The sequence below is a fragment of the Phalacrocorax aristotelis genome, chromosome 1 (genome assembly GCF_949628215.1).
Source record: "Phalacrocorax aristotelis chromosome 1, bGulAri2.1, whole genome shotgun sequence".
Taxonomy (NCBI): domain Eukaryota; kingdom Metazoa; phylum Chordata; class Aves; order Suliformes; family Phalacrocoracidae; genus Phalacrocorax; species Phalacrocorax aristotelis.
This window is the reverse complement of record NC_134276.1, coordinates 92364264-92381899: the sequence shown is the minus strand read 5'-3', so window position 1 is coordinate 92381899 and position 17636 is coordinate 92364264. Positions and strand designations below refer to the sequence as shown.

Sequence of the window (17636 nt, the reverse complement as noted above, 5' to 3'; positions counted from 1 at the left end):
CTTAGGATGCTAGAGGATCTGAATGGTGTTGCCATAAGTGGGAAGCTGAAAACTATATGCCCCAAAGCTCTCTGGAGTTGTCAGTTTGAGAGTGGCCTTACTTTAAGTTGTGCACATGGTGACTGTGTACACATGGGCAAACATTTGAAGGAGAAACAAGTTACTTACCAATATTTATCAAATTGCTGTTGTATCTGCTGAAGATGTTAAAGTTCACAAGTCCCTGCTTTCATATGGATTTGGACTCCTTTTGACCAAAAAACTGTTGGGCTAGACAAAATACTGGATGCACAGAATTCACTTTGTCCTTTCTATACCACATTCAGAGAACAAGAAGAAATGTGAATGTTTGCTCTGGGTATTGCTAAGATTGAAAATGTTTTCAGTATTAAGGGAATCAGTGAATACACACGCCCATGCAGTGTCGGTATGTGTGTACATAGCGCTAGCTCTATAATATCTATACCTGAATTTAGATATTTATATTACCTGTTCTCTACATTAACTATAAAGGAAGACTAAAATGACCAAATGGCTTTCTGAGGCACGTTGAGGTCCTTTTGATCGGATGGATCTCAACCTCAGTTGCTATAGAGGTAATCTTTTTGTGCAGTTTCTCAGGTAAAAGTTTTTGCAACTTCATGATCTGAAAAAGTCTTAGCAACTTTTTCCTCATTGAGGTTATTTGTCACTTATCTCTTCTTGCTTCAAAGCTTTATAATCTGGTGGATAGATTTTGGAAATATAGTATATATAGTACAGTATATACGTATGTGTATGTATTCATATATATATTTATATATGATACATAAAAATATAGGTGTATATTTAAATAAGAAATATAGTGTATATATATGTAATGCTGTATAAACTAAATCCTATTTCTGAATCATTTAATGTCAAACATGGCATTTTGTGCCTCTCTTTTAAGTACACTTTTCTGCTTGCAGATACCATAAATCCTTAATGGTACAAGTTTCCAGGGAAAAGTGCTGCTTGCACCTCTGTCCATATAACCCTACTTCATGTCCCAACATTCAAAAGCCTGACAATTCTCCTGTTCTTTCTTGCAGTGGAAAGCTAGAAGGAAAGAGTGGGGGTGGAACTAAGCTTGAATTAATTTATTTCCCAAATAATAATTTAACAAATTTAATAAATTAGAAACTGTCAGATTATAATCCTATAAATCATATAGTCAGGTTGGCTGAGCTAATAAAGGGCAACTATTTCTTACCTCTCATTTTGACTTTGTGTGTCTACACGCCTGTTTTTCAGTTAGAAGATCTGAAACCTAGGATTGAGGTGTCACTGCAACAAATGCTGTCCATATGCAGTAAATTTGGTCCATGTAGACACTGTAGCCATTCATCAGGGATTCCTGGACATCCAGGCTACCCTGGTTGCCAGAGTGTGAAAACCTGGTAAATCACAACTCAAAAGAGTACAACAATAATTATGCCTAAAAGCAGTAGTCTGCTGCCAGAATTCGTAGGGCTGGCAGCTGCTCTAAAAATACATTTGAGATTCTTTACTGCGTTGCATGTACCACACACATTAAGACTCCACTTTCCAAACAGATACATGCAGTCAATCCTGGAAAAACTGAAAGGGAAGGGTTCTGCTTTTAAAGCACTTCAAGTATAGAAATTAAAATCTTTTACTGCTTTGTTACTTTGAGTTACACAGCTATGTAATCGAGCAAATGTATCACTGTCAACTTGCTCCAAATCAACAACACAAAGAGGAAATGAGTTTCTGAGCAAATATATTTCCAGGTCACCAAAGAATACACGGGTTTTGTCATTAGGTGGTCTTACTTTTCTAGGACTATATTACATTAACTTGAAAATAAATGACAAGGCTTGTAAAAATAAATGGCAAGGCTTGTAAGGTGTGTTCATTAGTCTTGTAATAACATGTAGGCACTTTGCTCTGGTCTTTAGTCTCTAACTTCATAATTTTACAGGGAGATTGAAAGCAATTATTCTCCTGTTTTTCTCTGAGTTATCAAGTTGCTGAGCAGCCTGTTCTCTACTTCATGTTATTTAGAAAATAGATAACTTCCTAATACTGACCGTTTCAGGCGTCTGAACATTGTTTATATTCTCCACATTATGGGTAGTACCATCACATGTGTTAGCCAAAATGGCTTTTGCAATTTATTAATGAAATATGAACTTCTAGCTTGATAAGTTATAACTGAGAGTGTCTGAGGTCTTTTATTATTCACAAGACTAATAAACCTTATACTTAACATTTATTTTTGTAAACTAATACATATAATTAGCATATATATTTGTAGAGAATATATATTTGTATATTTAACTATATACAAAATCCCTCATAACCACCCCATTTACTTTTGGAGCTTTTAGATGGTAGTAATTGCCAATGTAATGGTAACCTTCACCATTCAGCTACAGTTCCGCAAAATGCTTTGTATTTTTCCTGTTTATTATGAATATTGAAAATACTTTGTTTAACTGCAGTAGATCATCATTCACAAAGGTAAAAAGCAAGTTTTCAAATGCGACCACTCTAAAAATACTTATCAAGGTTTAATTGTACTGAAAAACAGGCTTTCTGTGTACGCTAGAGGTTTTGTTTGTTTTTCTGTTGTACTAACTGGTATCAGAATTATTTAAGGCATATTTGTTAAATGTGGAAAAGACACTATAAAGTATTTTGTCTGAACAGGCTCTTTGTAACTCAGGAATATTTTCTCCTGGTTAGCAGTATGATGCATGCTCACCTCTATTAATAAAATTTTCTCTGCTTTCCCCATTCCTGCACTTTCTGTAGGATTCATCAACATTTTAGTTTCAGAAAAATAGAGCTGTTTACTAATTGATACTCTTACAATAAGACCTAGTAACTGTAATTTGGACCTAAGTTTCTGATCTCAAAAGAATTCTCCAAATGAAAGGGAAAAGGTATTTTAAATTAAATTTTATTATAAGCTTCAGAAAATCCAATCACTTACTAAAAAGGCTTTTAATTGACTGAAAAACTCTAAGAAGTAAAAAATACTGACTGCAAATATATACATGAATATTTTAAGAAGATAATGGTAAGTACTGTTATTACTATGTTTTTCAGTGAAACAAGGAAGTCTGATTTTCTTATGCCAGTATATATATTTCTGTAGACATCTGCCACACCTTCAACAGGCTATGTAACATCTTTCAGGCTCAGGGAGTCAACAGCCAGCATTAAGTGATATAATCAGTTTTCTGTTATTCCTCCTGCTCTAAAGCCACCATTGTAGGGGGATTTTGAGATAGGCAGTCAAAGTACAGAATTCAACAGGACAATTTTAGAGGATAAAACATGTTATTACAGGTTGAACTAAGAATTCTGTCATTGGAAATCATAGGATTTAAACACTTTGTAGTAATTACAGGGGAATACTGAGGGGGCATCCTGTAATATGTGCCTCCAATATTGCACTACACATACTTATGCTCTGGGCCACAAATTCACCAAAATTAACTTTTTTTTTATTAATTATGATGGTTATTTGAGGAATCTGTGAGAGCTAGTTTCCCCCAACCGGATATGACTTGTCCGTTCTCTATAATTCTGGGTCTTGTACCTTTTTCTGTGTCCAGGCTGTAGAAAGTATTGTTGAATCTTGTCCCAGAATGGATCTGAACACCTGCAGGAAATGGGAGCTAGAACACGCTGCTGGGTTTCACTGGTATTGACTTAGAATATGTCCACAACTATTTTAATCTGGGTCAGGATCACCTGCTTCTTGTGCTCTGCCTCACACCAAAAAGTGCACTGGATTCAGTTCAGATGAAACCAAGGTGGAAGAGGCTCCCTCCAGGAGCCTGTCTGATGTACTCTAGCCCTTAATGGGCACTTGGTTTGTGGAACACAGGTGGAGTTGGGCAGGCAGGCAGGCTAACACCCCTTGTCAGAACGTGGCTGTGTCCTCTGTGCTGGCTGTCCCACCTCCCAGCTGTCATCCTGTAGTCACAGCTACTGGGATTTTGAAAGAGAGTGAAAATATTTGCTTAGTGTGTTGTGGAAATACTTGTTCAGCGGCACACAGACTGTTGGAGGCTTCAGGCTCTGCTGGTAGAAGAGGGCACTGGAGCTGTGCAGAAGGGATGTTTGAGAGTGTCAGTGTGACGTGAAGCCGGGGTAGGGGACTGCAGGCAGGGACCTCTCCCAGTCGTCCCTGAGGTGGGGAGCAGAGCTGGGCTGGATGCAGTGAGCAGAGTGTGCCATGGGCATACCTACAGAGTAGTCCAGGTTAGGGTCTGAGCTTTAATATGGCTTTGAAGCCCTGGGCAGGAACCCCAGATGAGAGTTCTCAGAGTCATTCCTCACTATGTAGCCGGGTTCACCAAAGCCTGATGACAGGTCACGCTGCTGTGTGCTGGCCTTAAGCAGGCCAGACCCTCTGCGGTGGTGGAAGGAGCCTGGAGAGCCTGCGGGGTGGCGGGAGTGGGGGGGTGGGGGGAGGGGACAGCCACAACACCCTGACAGTTAGCCAGAAGCGAATGCAATTTTTCGCCCGTATTTTATCACTCATATTCTGCCATAGGATGGGTAATAATAACATGCTGGAGCATTCTGACTAGAAGTGCAGTTAATGGTGTACCCATTTTGAGGATGGAATGTGTGCATACCCTTTAAATGCAGACAGAAATACTAGTTTGGATTTCTGTAAAATTGAGCCAATGTTCTTTTAATGTAAAATATTAGATTTGGTGATTTCTTATCATGGCCATTTTTGATAGTTTCACTCTGGCAAGCTATGAATTTGGTGGTTTTATTACGAATTGCAGTAATAATTTATTTTGTATAAATGAGTTGTAATATGCTACTCTCAAACTTAGGTCACAATGAATCAAGTACTACTATATTTTCTCTAGTGAAAAGTTGTTACCTGCTTTTAATCCAGGTGTCCAGGCAAAGTTCTCTAAAATACATCATTTCATCTCTGTTCTGACTGAGGAAAACTTTTTAGGAAAGAAAAAAGATAGAATTTTGGAATTCAAATTCATATGCATAATAAATAACCTTATTTAGTGTGGACGACGAATGTATATTTTATAAATTATATGGAGTGTTTCTTTTTTTACACTATTGACACATGGCATCCATTAGAACCCAATGGAGGTTTTATATATTTATTAATTGTAAATGGCTATTAAGTTTATTGGTCTCTCATGCTTCATAAAAATTATTTTGTATGTCTAAAAACCAGTAATGACTGACCTGATCTTGCTTTTACATAGTCAATTTAATTGTCATTGTCTTTGGTACAGTGATTGACACTGAATGGTATGATATCCGTAACTATATGATGGGAAATTGAGTTGCAGACTACTAGGGCAAGAATAATACAATCAATACAATTCAAGATATAAAAATGTTTATAATGTAATTATATTTTATAATGTTTTTAATTTTATATGTAATGCTGCAGAACCTACTTTCTGGGAGGAGGAGAGAAATTATATTTTGTAATGATGGATGGCATTGTTATGGTTATTTTGGTTGCAGTTTATTTTTTATTTCTGATCATTTGCTATTTTACGGGAGAAAGGCAGGGTGCCAAGGGTGTGAACAGAATACGTACAGCTGAGTCTTGTCCCAGAATGGACCTACAGCAAAACCTAGGAAGAAGATCTGGATGCAGCAGTGTCTAAAATGAGATCATCACTTTTAGTCTGAATGCAGAGAGGATATGTAAATTAAGTATCAATTAAGCACTCAAAAGACAATAATTTTGTGAAATAAAATGAAAACATCAAAACCTCTGAAAATAGGTTAGCTGTTTCTTTAAGCAATTTAATTGTAGAAGTTGCTTGACAAAAAAAAGTTTTCTTGTTTTATTATCTGTATGAATAGCCTTAAGTATTAAAGTTAATGCTCTCATATACTAATACATAATTATTTATATTACTTTGATGTTTTGTGTATTTTTTCAAGGTGCTAATTGTGCTGAATCAAGTTGACAAAATTGCATAATTTGTAGGTTAATATTAGCATAATCCTACAGTACATTGTTTAGCAAGAGTAGAGAAATGAAGTTTACTGAATGCTTTTCCAATATGATAAGAGTGTGTGTCTCTAAGAATAATAATTTCCATTACATAAATCATGACTTTTAGGAAAGTTTATAACTAATAGTGTTCTTTTTCATGTGGGCCAACTGACTGTGAAGGTTTGCTAAAGTGGAATGTATCATAGAAGTGGGTTTCATAGTTTATCAAGGAATGTTATCCAAATATCAAGGAATTAATTGAAACACAGATACAAAATTAAGATTTGGTTTACAACAACAAACCAACTACCTTTTGCACCCCATCTCATGTTTGTGACATTTCTGTATTCAAAGGTCTTTCCTTCCAGCTTTGCATGGCTTCTTTAAAATGGCAGCCTTGGGACAAGGAACATCAAGTTCAATCCCATTGTAGAGAGTTCCACTGACAGCATATCCAAATTGGCACCTGTAAATCTTTGTGCAATATCATGTGCAATACTACCAAGGAATATTAAATTTTGCCTATAGCAAGTCAAGTCCAACGGTTTAGTAGAGAGATAATCTTTGAAAGAAGGAAAGCACCAGTATTTTTATGGTTTTATGTAAATTGTGCTGGATATTACGTCAGCAGCTGTCTTTGGTTGCTTTTTTGCTTTTCAGAGGCAAAATAAATCCCTTATGTGCTAATGAGAAAAAAGGACAACATCACTCCTTCAAGCCATTGCTTCACATGTTCCCTGCTGGAGTGTCAGGGCATATAGAAATAAATTAAGCTGGTGTACCAGTTGTTTTTCACCTGTCAACTCTAACATACTCAGGTTACAGGAATGAGGCTACCTTACATTCTAGTCAGGAGTCCATATGGAACCTAATGCTTGGCTTCAGGGTGCCCACTTATATCTTGAGCATATGCTAAGAAAAACAGAACAGGAGGACACATCAAAGAGGAAATACTGCCCAAATATCAGACAGTCACCTACTATCCACACCATTTTCATTTATGCCTGTCAAAGGGAAAGGGATTAAGTAGGTGAATATACAGATGAATGGATACACTGGCATTTTTTAGCTCAATGACTTGTCTCTGACAACGAACAAGGGTGGATCCCTAGGTGAGAGTCTACGAATCACAAGGCCTGTAATGACACTTTCCTAACCTGCAGACTGTGTGCTTGGGGATTCCTGAGGCAGCCATAGACTTTCTGAGTTTTCATAGTCCTCAGAGCATTGTTTTTTTATGAATTTACTTACTAATTTTACCATCTACATTCTCCTGTGCCAAGACTTCAGCAACTTAGCTGCTCATCATTTGTAGTTAATTAGCCTTCTCCTTTTGTGGGTATTGAACTTGCCACCTGGAGACAGGATTGCAAATGGTAAAAAAACCCAAACAAACAAGCTAAAGCCTCTTTGGTTTTATATTCTAAAAATCTATTTAAAGTAGTACTATGTGTAAAAGGATGTAATACACAGATTTAGCAGTGGAAGCTCTCATGTACATATATCTGGGAGGGGTGTCCCATAGCACACAATGTGTGCATGAAGCTGCATGGTGATGTCTCCTTTCACCCCTCATTTCGAATAGACCTGCACCTGCCACTGCAGCAACAACTGCATTTTCTCTTATCATTGTAATGGTATTTAAGTACAGTTAATCACTGAAAGAGCACTGAATTTTAATGGATTTGCCTGATCATAAATTTCCTGTTTTTTATGATGCTTAATATTGGTTTATACTGATTATACTGAGAGTAACAATTTTTTTAAAGACATGAGCAATAAGCACTAGTATTTCACCTTGTGAGATTTAAATATACATATCTTCTCACTGCAACTTTTCTCTTTCCTTCTCCTTGCAACTCTTATTAGCCAAAGCAAAGGCAGGAAGAATGGAGAGTGACGGGAGATTCAATTTACCAGTGCTGGAATGCAAATTCAGTGACACTAATATCAACCCCTACTGAATTTTTGCTTTTAAGCTGCTGATAAACTTCCTCACGCTGAGAAGAGTAATTTCATTTTGTGAGGAACAGGAGGAAAGCTGTTTTAATGTAGTGTCCAAAATGAGAAACCACACTGGACCAAAAGAAATGTATTTTAACTTTTATTTTCTAGGTGAATTTTAAATCTAAACCAAGGTTGTTCCTAGTAATTCAGAGTAAGGTAGTTAAAAATATAATGTGACTTTCAGTTATGATTTGACTCATTTTGAAAAATAAAGTATGATAAGCATGATGAAAGATAACAGTAATTTTAATACCTTAGGTGAGTGACTACATTTTTTAACTGTGTCAATAGTCTGTTTTCTTCCAATATTTCTAAGAAATGCAACACACATGGCAGATACTGAACAACAACTGTGTTCATCTGTAGCTAAGCAGAGCGGTCATATACATTACTAGGAATCTAAATGTATTTCTTTGAACATAATCTAAACATAGATAAGATTTTTACTGCAACTGTGGTCAGGTTTCATAACAGCAATGAAAAGTAGACCACATTCAAGCCAGTGATTTGAAAACTGTGATGTCGCCAGTTGGCATTGCTTGATAAAGAGATAAAAATGCAAATGACACAACTGATAGGAGAACATGGAAACAAATACCTAGCCATCTCAGGAGGGTTATAATATACAAAGGGAAGAGAACATAGAAGAAAGTTACAGTGGTATAAGGTGTTATAGCAGTGTAGGAGGTGTTTGATTACCACAACACTTGTGTAAAATGTGTTTTCAAATGATACTTTTCCCTAATGTATTCAACAAAAATATTTTGAGTGCATGAGCTGTGCTTATTCTTGAAAGATGTTTTGTAGTATTCATTTTGATGCCTCAACAGCAAGACTTCACCAACTGCTACTGTGTAGAAATTACTATAAGTCTCTGTATCTATTTTTCATTTTTAAATAGACACAAGTTTTGTGCACTGATTATTCTACATTCGGCCTCTTCTAACAATTCCTTAGATGGTTGATACTGGGTTCCAAAATAAAATCTGTGAGAATGTTATCTAAATAACAGCTTCACAGCATACTAAAAACTTACTACAGCTTGAATTTATAGGAGCAAAGAGACTTTGTCAGCTTCTGCAGGAAGCTGTCAGCCCATAAAGGCCTAGAGGATTCCTTCCATAAACTACTTTTTGGTCTTTAAACCTTTTTTCTTTCTTAAATATTTTTTTGGTTTTAACTAGTAAGATTCTGTATTCTGAATTTTATGACATATTGTTTTGTCCCAAGCTGCATTTTTCTCCACCTTTATCTGTCATCATTATTAATGTCATGACTGATCATTTGGTCAATCAGTGCTGAGCTCTGACAGCTTCTTTGCTGTGCCTTTATCAGACAGGCAGCCATATTAAAATCGATAGAATAAAGATTACCTGATCTATTCTGATAGTTTGTCTGTGTCCATTTCCAGTGAAAATTTACTGAACACGTTGTCATTTATTAGAGTGGTTTGGAAGGCATGTTTGGACTGCATAGGACTAAGCAGTAACTGTTCTCTGTTAATTCAAATAAAGGTTCTGGTGTTTAGCAGCTATTAACCTCAGGGCCCATGAATCAAGTTCTGCCTGAGGAACAAAGAGAGTTCATTCACAGACAGTTTGAGGATTACTCTTCTACGCAGAATTTAGACTCTGAAAAATCTTCTCTCTTCTTTTAAACTGTGTTTTAAAAAGTTTTATTTAAATAACAATAATTTTCCTTCAGCATCTTATCGCCAAACTAGTAGAACAGTACAATGAATACTTTTATCTCAACTACTTTCTGTGATCAAATGTCTTTCCTAAAAAAAAAAATCATTCACATAGATTGCTGATTGTGGGGGGTTTCTATGTCTTATATTTTCCCTACCTTATAGTTAATGTAACAGAATAAATACAAAGACTGTCTTTCACTGCTTGCTGGTCCAACTCTGTTTTTGCATATTATTAATCAAAAGTGATTACCATAAGCAGTACATTAGAAGTAAGAAAATTGATCTTTGTACGGGTGTGTTCCGCAAAATAAATCTTTGTCTACCAGAAAAGGAGGTCTGTGGAAAAGTATATATCCTTCTGTAGATGGTTATGAATGGATATAGTGCTGTTCATACTCCATGGTATTAAAAGATTTTAAAATGTGAAAACCAAGGTGGGATATATATAACCAGCAGAAGGGAGGAAAAACTTATATTTTCTTCTAAAAAATAAAAAAAAATCATTACAATAGAAGAGATGGTCTGTATTCCCTGATAGTAATGTGATTTTATTTGGTAACTTAAACTCTCTAACATTCAAGAAATTGTATAGTTTGTCCATACAGAACAAGATTACTTCCTAGAAAAATAATTGAGCATCTTTGTTTTTATCCTTTAAGTACACCCTAAAACCTATTATAATCCTCTAAAAGAGGATTATTAAACTAAACAATAGTAGCTTGTTTAATGATGATCTGTTAACAAAACATTCTAGCTAATCTCTGATTAGTGATCACATTTCGACACCAATCCAAAACAGGATAACTAAATTCCTTAACACATAGGCCATTTGCAAAGAAAAACCCCAAATTCTGCCTTCATTTCATTTCTTTAGTACTTGGCAGTGGCTAAGGCAAACAGATCTTGAACCAGACAATCAATCAGTCACTCTGGACAAAAACAGATTAGAACTGCCCAGACTGCCAGAAGTACTTACATGGTTTTTTATGTAGTGGACTGTAGGCTTGCAGATGTGGTAGTAATATTTTTCACCCTTTCTTATTGTACAAAACCCTATTTGTTAATATCTTAATTTTGTTTCAATCATCCTTGTATTTCAGGCATATTTATTTTTTCATAGCTGTCTTTATCAAATACTCAAATTGAAGGGAAAGTTATATAGAAAAAAGGGTTTAGTGTTTGCAGCGTTGATAGCTACAGCAAATTTATAATGTGCATTAGGAGCCTTTTATCAGCACTAGTGTTTCCTTCATGTTAGAATCTAGCATCTGGTAGAAGGGTATACCCAGTTATACTGGGGCCTGAGAGTATTGTATCTATGATGTGAGTTAGTGTGGGTTAATAAAGCTGTAAACTGAAAACATGTTTTGACCATAGAATTCATCTGAAACATTGAAAATTATTCAAAAATTTATAAGACAATGGGTTCTGCACTTGGGTCACAACAATCCCATGGAACACTACAGGCTTGGGGAAGAGTGGCTGGAAGGCTGGTTCGTGGAAAAGGACCTGGGGGTGCTGGTTGACAGCCAGCTGAACATGAGCCAGCAGTGCGCTCAGGTGACCAAGAAGGCCAACAGCATCCTGGCTTGTATCAGGAATAGTGTGGCCAGCAGGAGCAGGGAGGTGAACGTGCCTCTGTACTTGGCACTGGTGGAGCCGCACCTTGAATATTCTGTTCAGTTTTGGGCCCCTCACTACAAGAAGGTCATTGAGGTGTTGGAGCATGTCCAGAGAAGGGCAATGAAGCTGGTGAAGGGTCTGGAGAACATCTTATGAGGAGCAGCTGAGGGAACTGGGTTTGTTTAGCCTGGAGAAGAGGAGGCTGCGGGGAGACCTTATGGCTCTCTACAACTACCTGAACGGAGGTTGTAGTGAGGTGGGTGTTGGTCTCTTCTCCCATGTAACAGTGATAGGATGAGAGGAGATGGCCTCAGTTTGCATGAGGGGAGGTTTAGATTGGATATTTGGAAAAACATCTTCACTGAAAGAGTGGTCAGGCATTAGAACAAGCTGCCCTCCATCCCTGGAGGTGTTAAAAAAAATGGGTAAACAAGGTACTTTGGAGCATGGCTTAGGAGGCACGGTGGAGTCGGGTTGGTGCCTCAGCTTGATGATCCTAGAGGTCTTTTCCAACTTTGATGAGTGTATGATTCTATGACTCTATGGCACATATGTGTAACAATAATTTCACTGTTCAGAAGTGCTACTATGTTTCCATTTGATATAACTGTTAGAAATGCTAATACATGATGCCATCCATATTACACCACATTTAGCCTGAGACATCCAGTATTATTAGTTATCTTTTTTTTTCTGTAGTCAGTAAATATTGTATCAGTAGATAGTTATTTCGTCTCCTTTTATACCTGCAGACGGTTTGACAAATCTTTGGAAAAGTGGCAGCTTTTTCATTGTGACAAGAAGAATTTTAATCATTGGCTAACAGAAACTGAAGAGAAGCTGTCGAGAGCACAGATAGAGGTTGGAGACGTGGGTCATGTGAAAACCAACCAATTTCTCCAGGTATGATTTGATTAACCCATTTCCTGTTTTTCTGCAGTGATTAGAAATTTGCAGGTCTGGGTATTCTGTATAGTGTTGCAGCTCATTTAAGGAGGATGTCTAGTGTCGAGCGGCCAGCGGCAATTTTGGTCAGATATTTCTGTTTTCCTTGTTAACTAAGAATTTTCACTAGTTTTTTTAAAATACATTTTTAAAGGAAGTAAAATATAGAATAACATGGTATACTGTGGTACTTCCATAGTTACGTATTTGTTTGGTGTTTATTTAAAGTGCTCATTAATTTCCATTTGTTACTTACAACCAGCAGAAGCATCAGACTAAATTTTAAAATGTTGTGGAAATGTGATTAACCATGGAGCTGTACAAGAGATATGCCATGAACTATGTCTTGCAAGTATTGCTTATTTTGCCTGTTTCATGTTTCAATCAAAGAACCTTGAGGATGCTTTTTGTGAAATGCAGTGTGACAGAATAGCCACTTAGTTCCTATGTGTCCAGTTCTAATGTGCATGCTTTTCATCTTGCAAGCTCTTTGAGCATCATAAGGAAAATAATAACTCTAGTTTCCTGGTAGTTTATTTCATTTCCCTCTTGTATGATTGAAATGGTAATGGGTATGAAGAATTAATTCTAAACTGATGTTTTGCAGGTTGATAGGTTCAGCTGAATAACGTGGCTGGACTAAAATCTGGAGTCTTGTTATAAATTACAACCTGTGCATAAGAAAAAAAATCTGTTAAACTAATAGGCATTTGTACATTTGAATTGCTGGATCAAATTACTCAATTTCACGTTGAAAGAAGTTAAGTCTATGTAATATTTAAGTTCCAGTTTTGTTTTGAATGCAACACTAATCTACTTTTTGACCTACAGTTAAAAAAAGTCATGTATTTTGAATTTTAATATTTACAGTCACCTTTTTTAAGATTTAGGCTGCTATTTCTTGACCGTAAAACTGCTAAACTGAAAAGGAAACCAAATCATACAGTGCAAGTATAAAAAAAAAATATCTATATAACTGTTAAGTAATATATTAAGCTGAGGTACTTAAAATAGCAGGTGAATACTTTCTGCAAATGACTTTCAATGCTTTGAACACTGGAGATGTCTAAGATCTGGCTGACAAAATAGAATGTCATCAAGGAATTAAAGGCGCTTTTTATTGTCTATGTAAAAGGTAGCAGAGCTCCTGTGTATTTCAACTCCCTTTGTCACAGGTTTAAGCATTTCTTTGGAAAACCTATAAAATACTAAAGACATAAGTATCTATGTGATGAATAGTAATACAGTGTCACAAAGCCTTACCCTTTCTTCTTTGCTTTGCCTCTGCTCCATCACACCTCTTGGCACTATTCTGGTATCCTTCAGCAGCTTCAAATGAGCATTTAGACAAAAATGGATCTGTGGAAAGTGTTTGTCTCCATTTTTTAATCCCCTGTCTAAAACAGTATTTTCTCTCTGAGACAAGGTTGATTTTTGAGAGTGCCCGGACCAAGACAAGGTGTATCACAGATGTTATAAATGCACTGGGTGTGTAGCACATTTCACAGCCCCAACAGATTAGAAGCATTGTTTTCTTGTGGTTATTGAGAAAGAAGTTCATACTGAATCGAACATCATGCTGAAAGACCCTGAGATAATGCCTTGTAATGCAGAAGCTTAGATTCCAGTGTAGAACAAGACTGCTTCTGTTTTACATTTCCCTTTGACCTAGCCTCCTTCTCGTCTGTTATCCGTTTGTTATTTTCTTATGCAACAGATGAGAATATTATGAACATATGTTTGCAGAATGGATTTCTACCAAGATTTTCTTTTTGCAGTCCAACAAGCTTTTTCTTTCTTCCTTTTTCCCTTGTGTTAGAAATCCCAGGAAGTCGTGAATTTGTCTCTCAAACATTTCATTTAGTTCAGTACAGCAGACAAAACTACCTTCCTAATGAAAATTCACAGAGTGTGAAAATATTCCAACTAACCTCAGGAATGCAGACCCTATGTTAGTTAACATTTATTTGTGAGAGAACGTTTAGTCTGAAGTTGCCTTTTCCATTCTCTTTGTTGGTTTTTACTTTATTTTGCTGGGTGTTGTTCGAAAAGTATTAGGCTTCTGTGAGGCTAATGGAAGAGATCATTAGAATTTCCATTAGATAAACAGTTAAAGCAGCTGAGCGTTTTGATTTACTAGATTAGCAACTTGTTTTATTAATGAGATCATGCTGCTTAGTGAACCCTATTCAGAATTAACAGGATTTGTTTGAAAATGTTTTCACAAGCAAGTGAATAGTCTTGTATTCAACAAGGAACTGTTTTAGAAAAAAAATATACAAAACATTCAGATGCATAATACCATTTCTAGGTAGGACTACTTTGGCAAAGTAAAGATTAATATGTTCATTAACATTCAGTAAATACATAAAGTCAAATGTTAATGTAAAATGAAACAGTCAACAGTATGATTAGGTGATTATGTTAATATAGGTTAAGAGGCAATTACATTCTTTTAGGTGTATTTGGGGAGGGGAGTTGTGTTCCTTTTTGCTGCACAATGGCATGATATTAAGGAACATTAATGCCTTATATATAATGTTAACAAAACCTAATAAAAGAATTGTTACATTTCAGGTCATGAATACTTAAATACTCTTATTGTGAATATTTTACTAAGACTTTCTGAGAGCAGAACTTGTGGTGTTGAAAAGAAATATCACATTTCAGTTTTTAAGAAATTGTAATTGACTTCTTTTATTATTAGGAGACACAGGATTTAAAAGAATGTTTTACAGATAGCACATCATATAATCCCTTTGAAACATATTGAACTCTGTCTTGAAAGTAGTTAAAGATTTTTTTTGCTCTCATCATTCTGACTGAAAGGTTTTTCTGTCTCTTCACTACTTAATGCTTGGCGACTTTAACTGCTTCAGTTTCCTGCATTTGCGCTTTGTTTATTTATTTTTGTGCCAAGACTGAGTTGTAGTTCAATTCTATCTACTCCCTGATGTTTATCCCCTTCTGTTCTTATAGGCTGCAGTCATTTTCCCTATTGGATCTCATTTGGTAAACTAAAGTGGCAGCTTTCTAATCTGCTTTTATATGGTAGCTAGACAACTTGACTCTTATTTCCTGTGCCTATTCCTCTTTCTGGAACATGCGTTCTCAAAATAGCACACTATTATCCAAACTGAAATACCAGCCATAGCATCATCAAGCTAGCTCAGGTGCTGTATTTTATGGCTGGATTTTACCATGACAGAATGTTAGAATATAATCCATAATCATCTATCAAAAATTCATTTTTTCTTTGGTTTTTTTTTTTTTTCTTGTGGTCTGCCTTGCAGCCCCAGTCTACATGCCATTTCATATATTTAAAAAAAAAAAAAAAAGCACAGGTTTTACTGGAAATTAATGTCAGGTTCATATGCAGCAAAGAAGCAAACAAGAATTAGAATTGGGGGAGGGTGTGCAGGGGGCTGGGTGTTCGTATGCCATAGGTAAATGATAAAAAGGCAACTGTAAAAAGAGGAATTCTTCAACAGTTTCAGAACTAGTCTGTCGAGTTACATTCCTGAGTTATAACCTGAGAATTCAAAAAGAGTATTCTTATTTTTAAAATATAGAACATCCAGAATATTTCTTCTTTACATTGGTATTAAAAATTACTCAGCAGTCTATATTTAGCATCCACTTTTGGATTGCATGTTTATTTTATTTTAGGTGGTGGGGATTTTTAATAGTAAAATAATTAGGTGCTGGATCTGAATTTTGATAAAATTTCTTTGTGTTCATGATGGTCATCCACTTCACACTGAAAAGGCAAGGACTGAACTTCAGTTTATTTTCCATAATTGAATTGTTTCAGAAATATTTCTGTTATATACTTATTCATTTCTCAAGTGTTTACTTTCATTTACAGGCATAAATATCAAGGATATTATTTTTATTTTTTAAGGTCACAGAAGACCTTCAATAATCTGTAAGATTTTGAAATTATTGGGTAGTGGCCTTACTAATCATACTAGGCCTTCTGAGGATATGGTGCATATAGAAATTGCTTGTAAGTTACAGATCTCTCTTAAATTGTTCATACATTGAATTGCCCAGCATTTACATTTTAGAATACTTATCCAAGCCTGCAAAAGTCTTGTGAATGACTCATGTCTTCTCTAGACCTTCCTTCTACTGCACTATAATGTCGGGAACACCACATTTTTGTCCTGTAAGTGTTTAAAGTAAGAAGATATAGAAAATCAAGGCTTCAGTGCTGGAAGTCATGGTCATGCTAATAATTTCTCTCTTTTATAACTAAATTGGATTATATGGATACTGATGATTTAATAACCACTAAATTTAAACACTTCTTTCTGGAATACAACACAAATGGAATCAGGCGATATAGGGGGAAAAAATGTATTTCAATGCTTGAGGCCACATATTCTCATACCATGAAAACACAGTGGTAAGCAGATGGATAGTTTACTCTGTTTTCCTCCAAATATAAAACTTGTAAAAATACATTTTTATATATAATGACTGTGGCTTTCATTTAGATTCATCATTAGATTTTGTGTTTCAGATTTATTTCTTGCTTTATTGAGTGATAAGTGTTATGCCAATAATCTCTGATTCTTCTTGTTCCAGTTTGGATTCCATTTGGATTCAAATGGTTCAGTTTTGTTCCCTTTGGATCAATTTTGTTCCACCTGGTTCAGTTTTGACTATTGTTATTTGGTGTTATGAAATACTTTCAGAGAAATAGTAGACATGTAGCCAAATATTCCTTCTGGTCAAAGAGGTGTCTATGATTGCTTAATAATTCTAGAAGAGATAAAAAATATAGAATGTGGAATCAAAGAGAAACCAATTTAACATTGTTTTAGAGGTATTGATCATGGTACATACTACAGTTTCCTTCATATGGCAAGGGCATATCTGGAAGGATATATATCTGGCAGGAATGTTTTATTGGCTATTATTTTTTTAATACCAAAAGCACACAATCCCTTGCCCTTATGTTGAAAATAGGTTTGTGATATTTTATTTTACTTTATATTATTTTATTTTACTATTAATGTTCTCCTTACAATTTTACACATCCTTAGTACTTTGACTAAGTGTTCTGAACTAAGCACTAAAATGTTCTAAACATGATAACCAGTCTACATGAATGGCATCAGTTCTTACTTACCTTTTGACTGGATCATTTATTCAGAAAAGCTTACTGGTTTTCTCTTTGCTGACTATCACCCTCTTATCAAACACCTCTGAGGGCAACATGCTGCTGCCCCTAAGAAAGAATATATAGACTCAGTGATATCCCATGAATTTCAGGTTTTTGTCCATAATTTCTAAGGTCTCTGTAGAAATGTTTCAAATAATATACATGAGGTCTGCATCAGACATCTGGGC

The 17636-nt window shown here is 35.7% G+C and overlaps 1 protein-coding gene across 11 annotated transcripts in view; it reads left to right on the top strand.

Moving 5' to 3' along the window:
* DMD (dystrophin) overlaps positions 1–17636 on the top strand; it is a 1138094-nt gene that overhangs the window by 521057 nt on the left and 599401 nt on the right. For all 11 annotated transcript variants that reach the window (XM_075097793.1, XM_075097785.1, XM_075097765.1 and 8 more), the window contains one exon: positions 12083–12233. In XM_075097793.1, coding sequence (XP_074953894.1) covers positions 12083–12233 — 151 coding nt within the window. The remainder of the gene's footprint in view (positions 1–12082; positions 12234–17636) is intronic.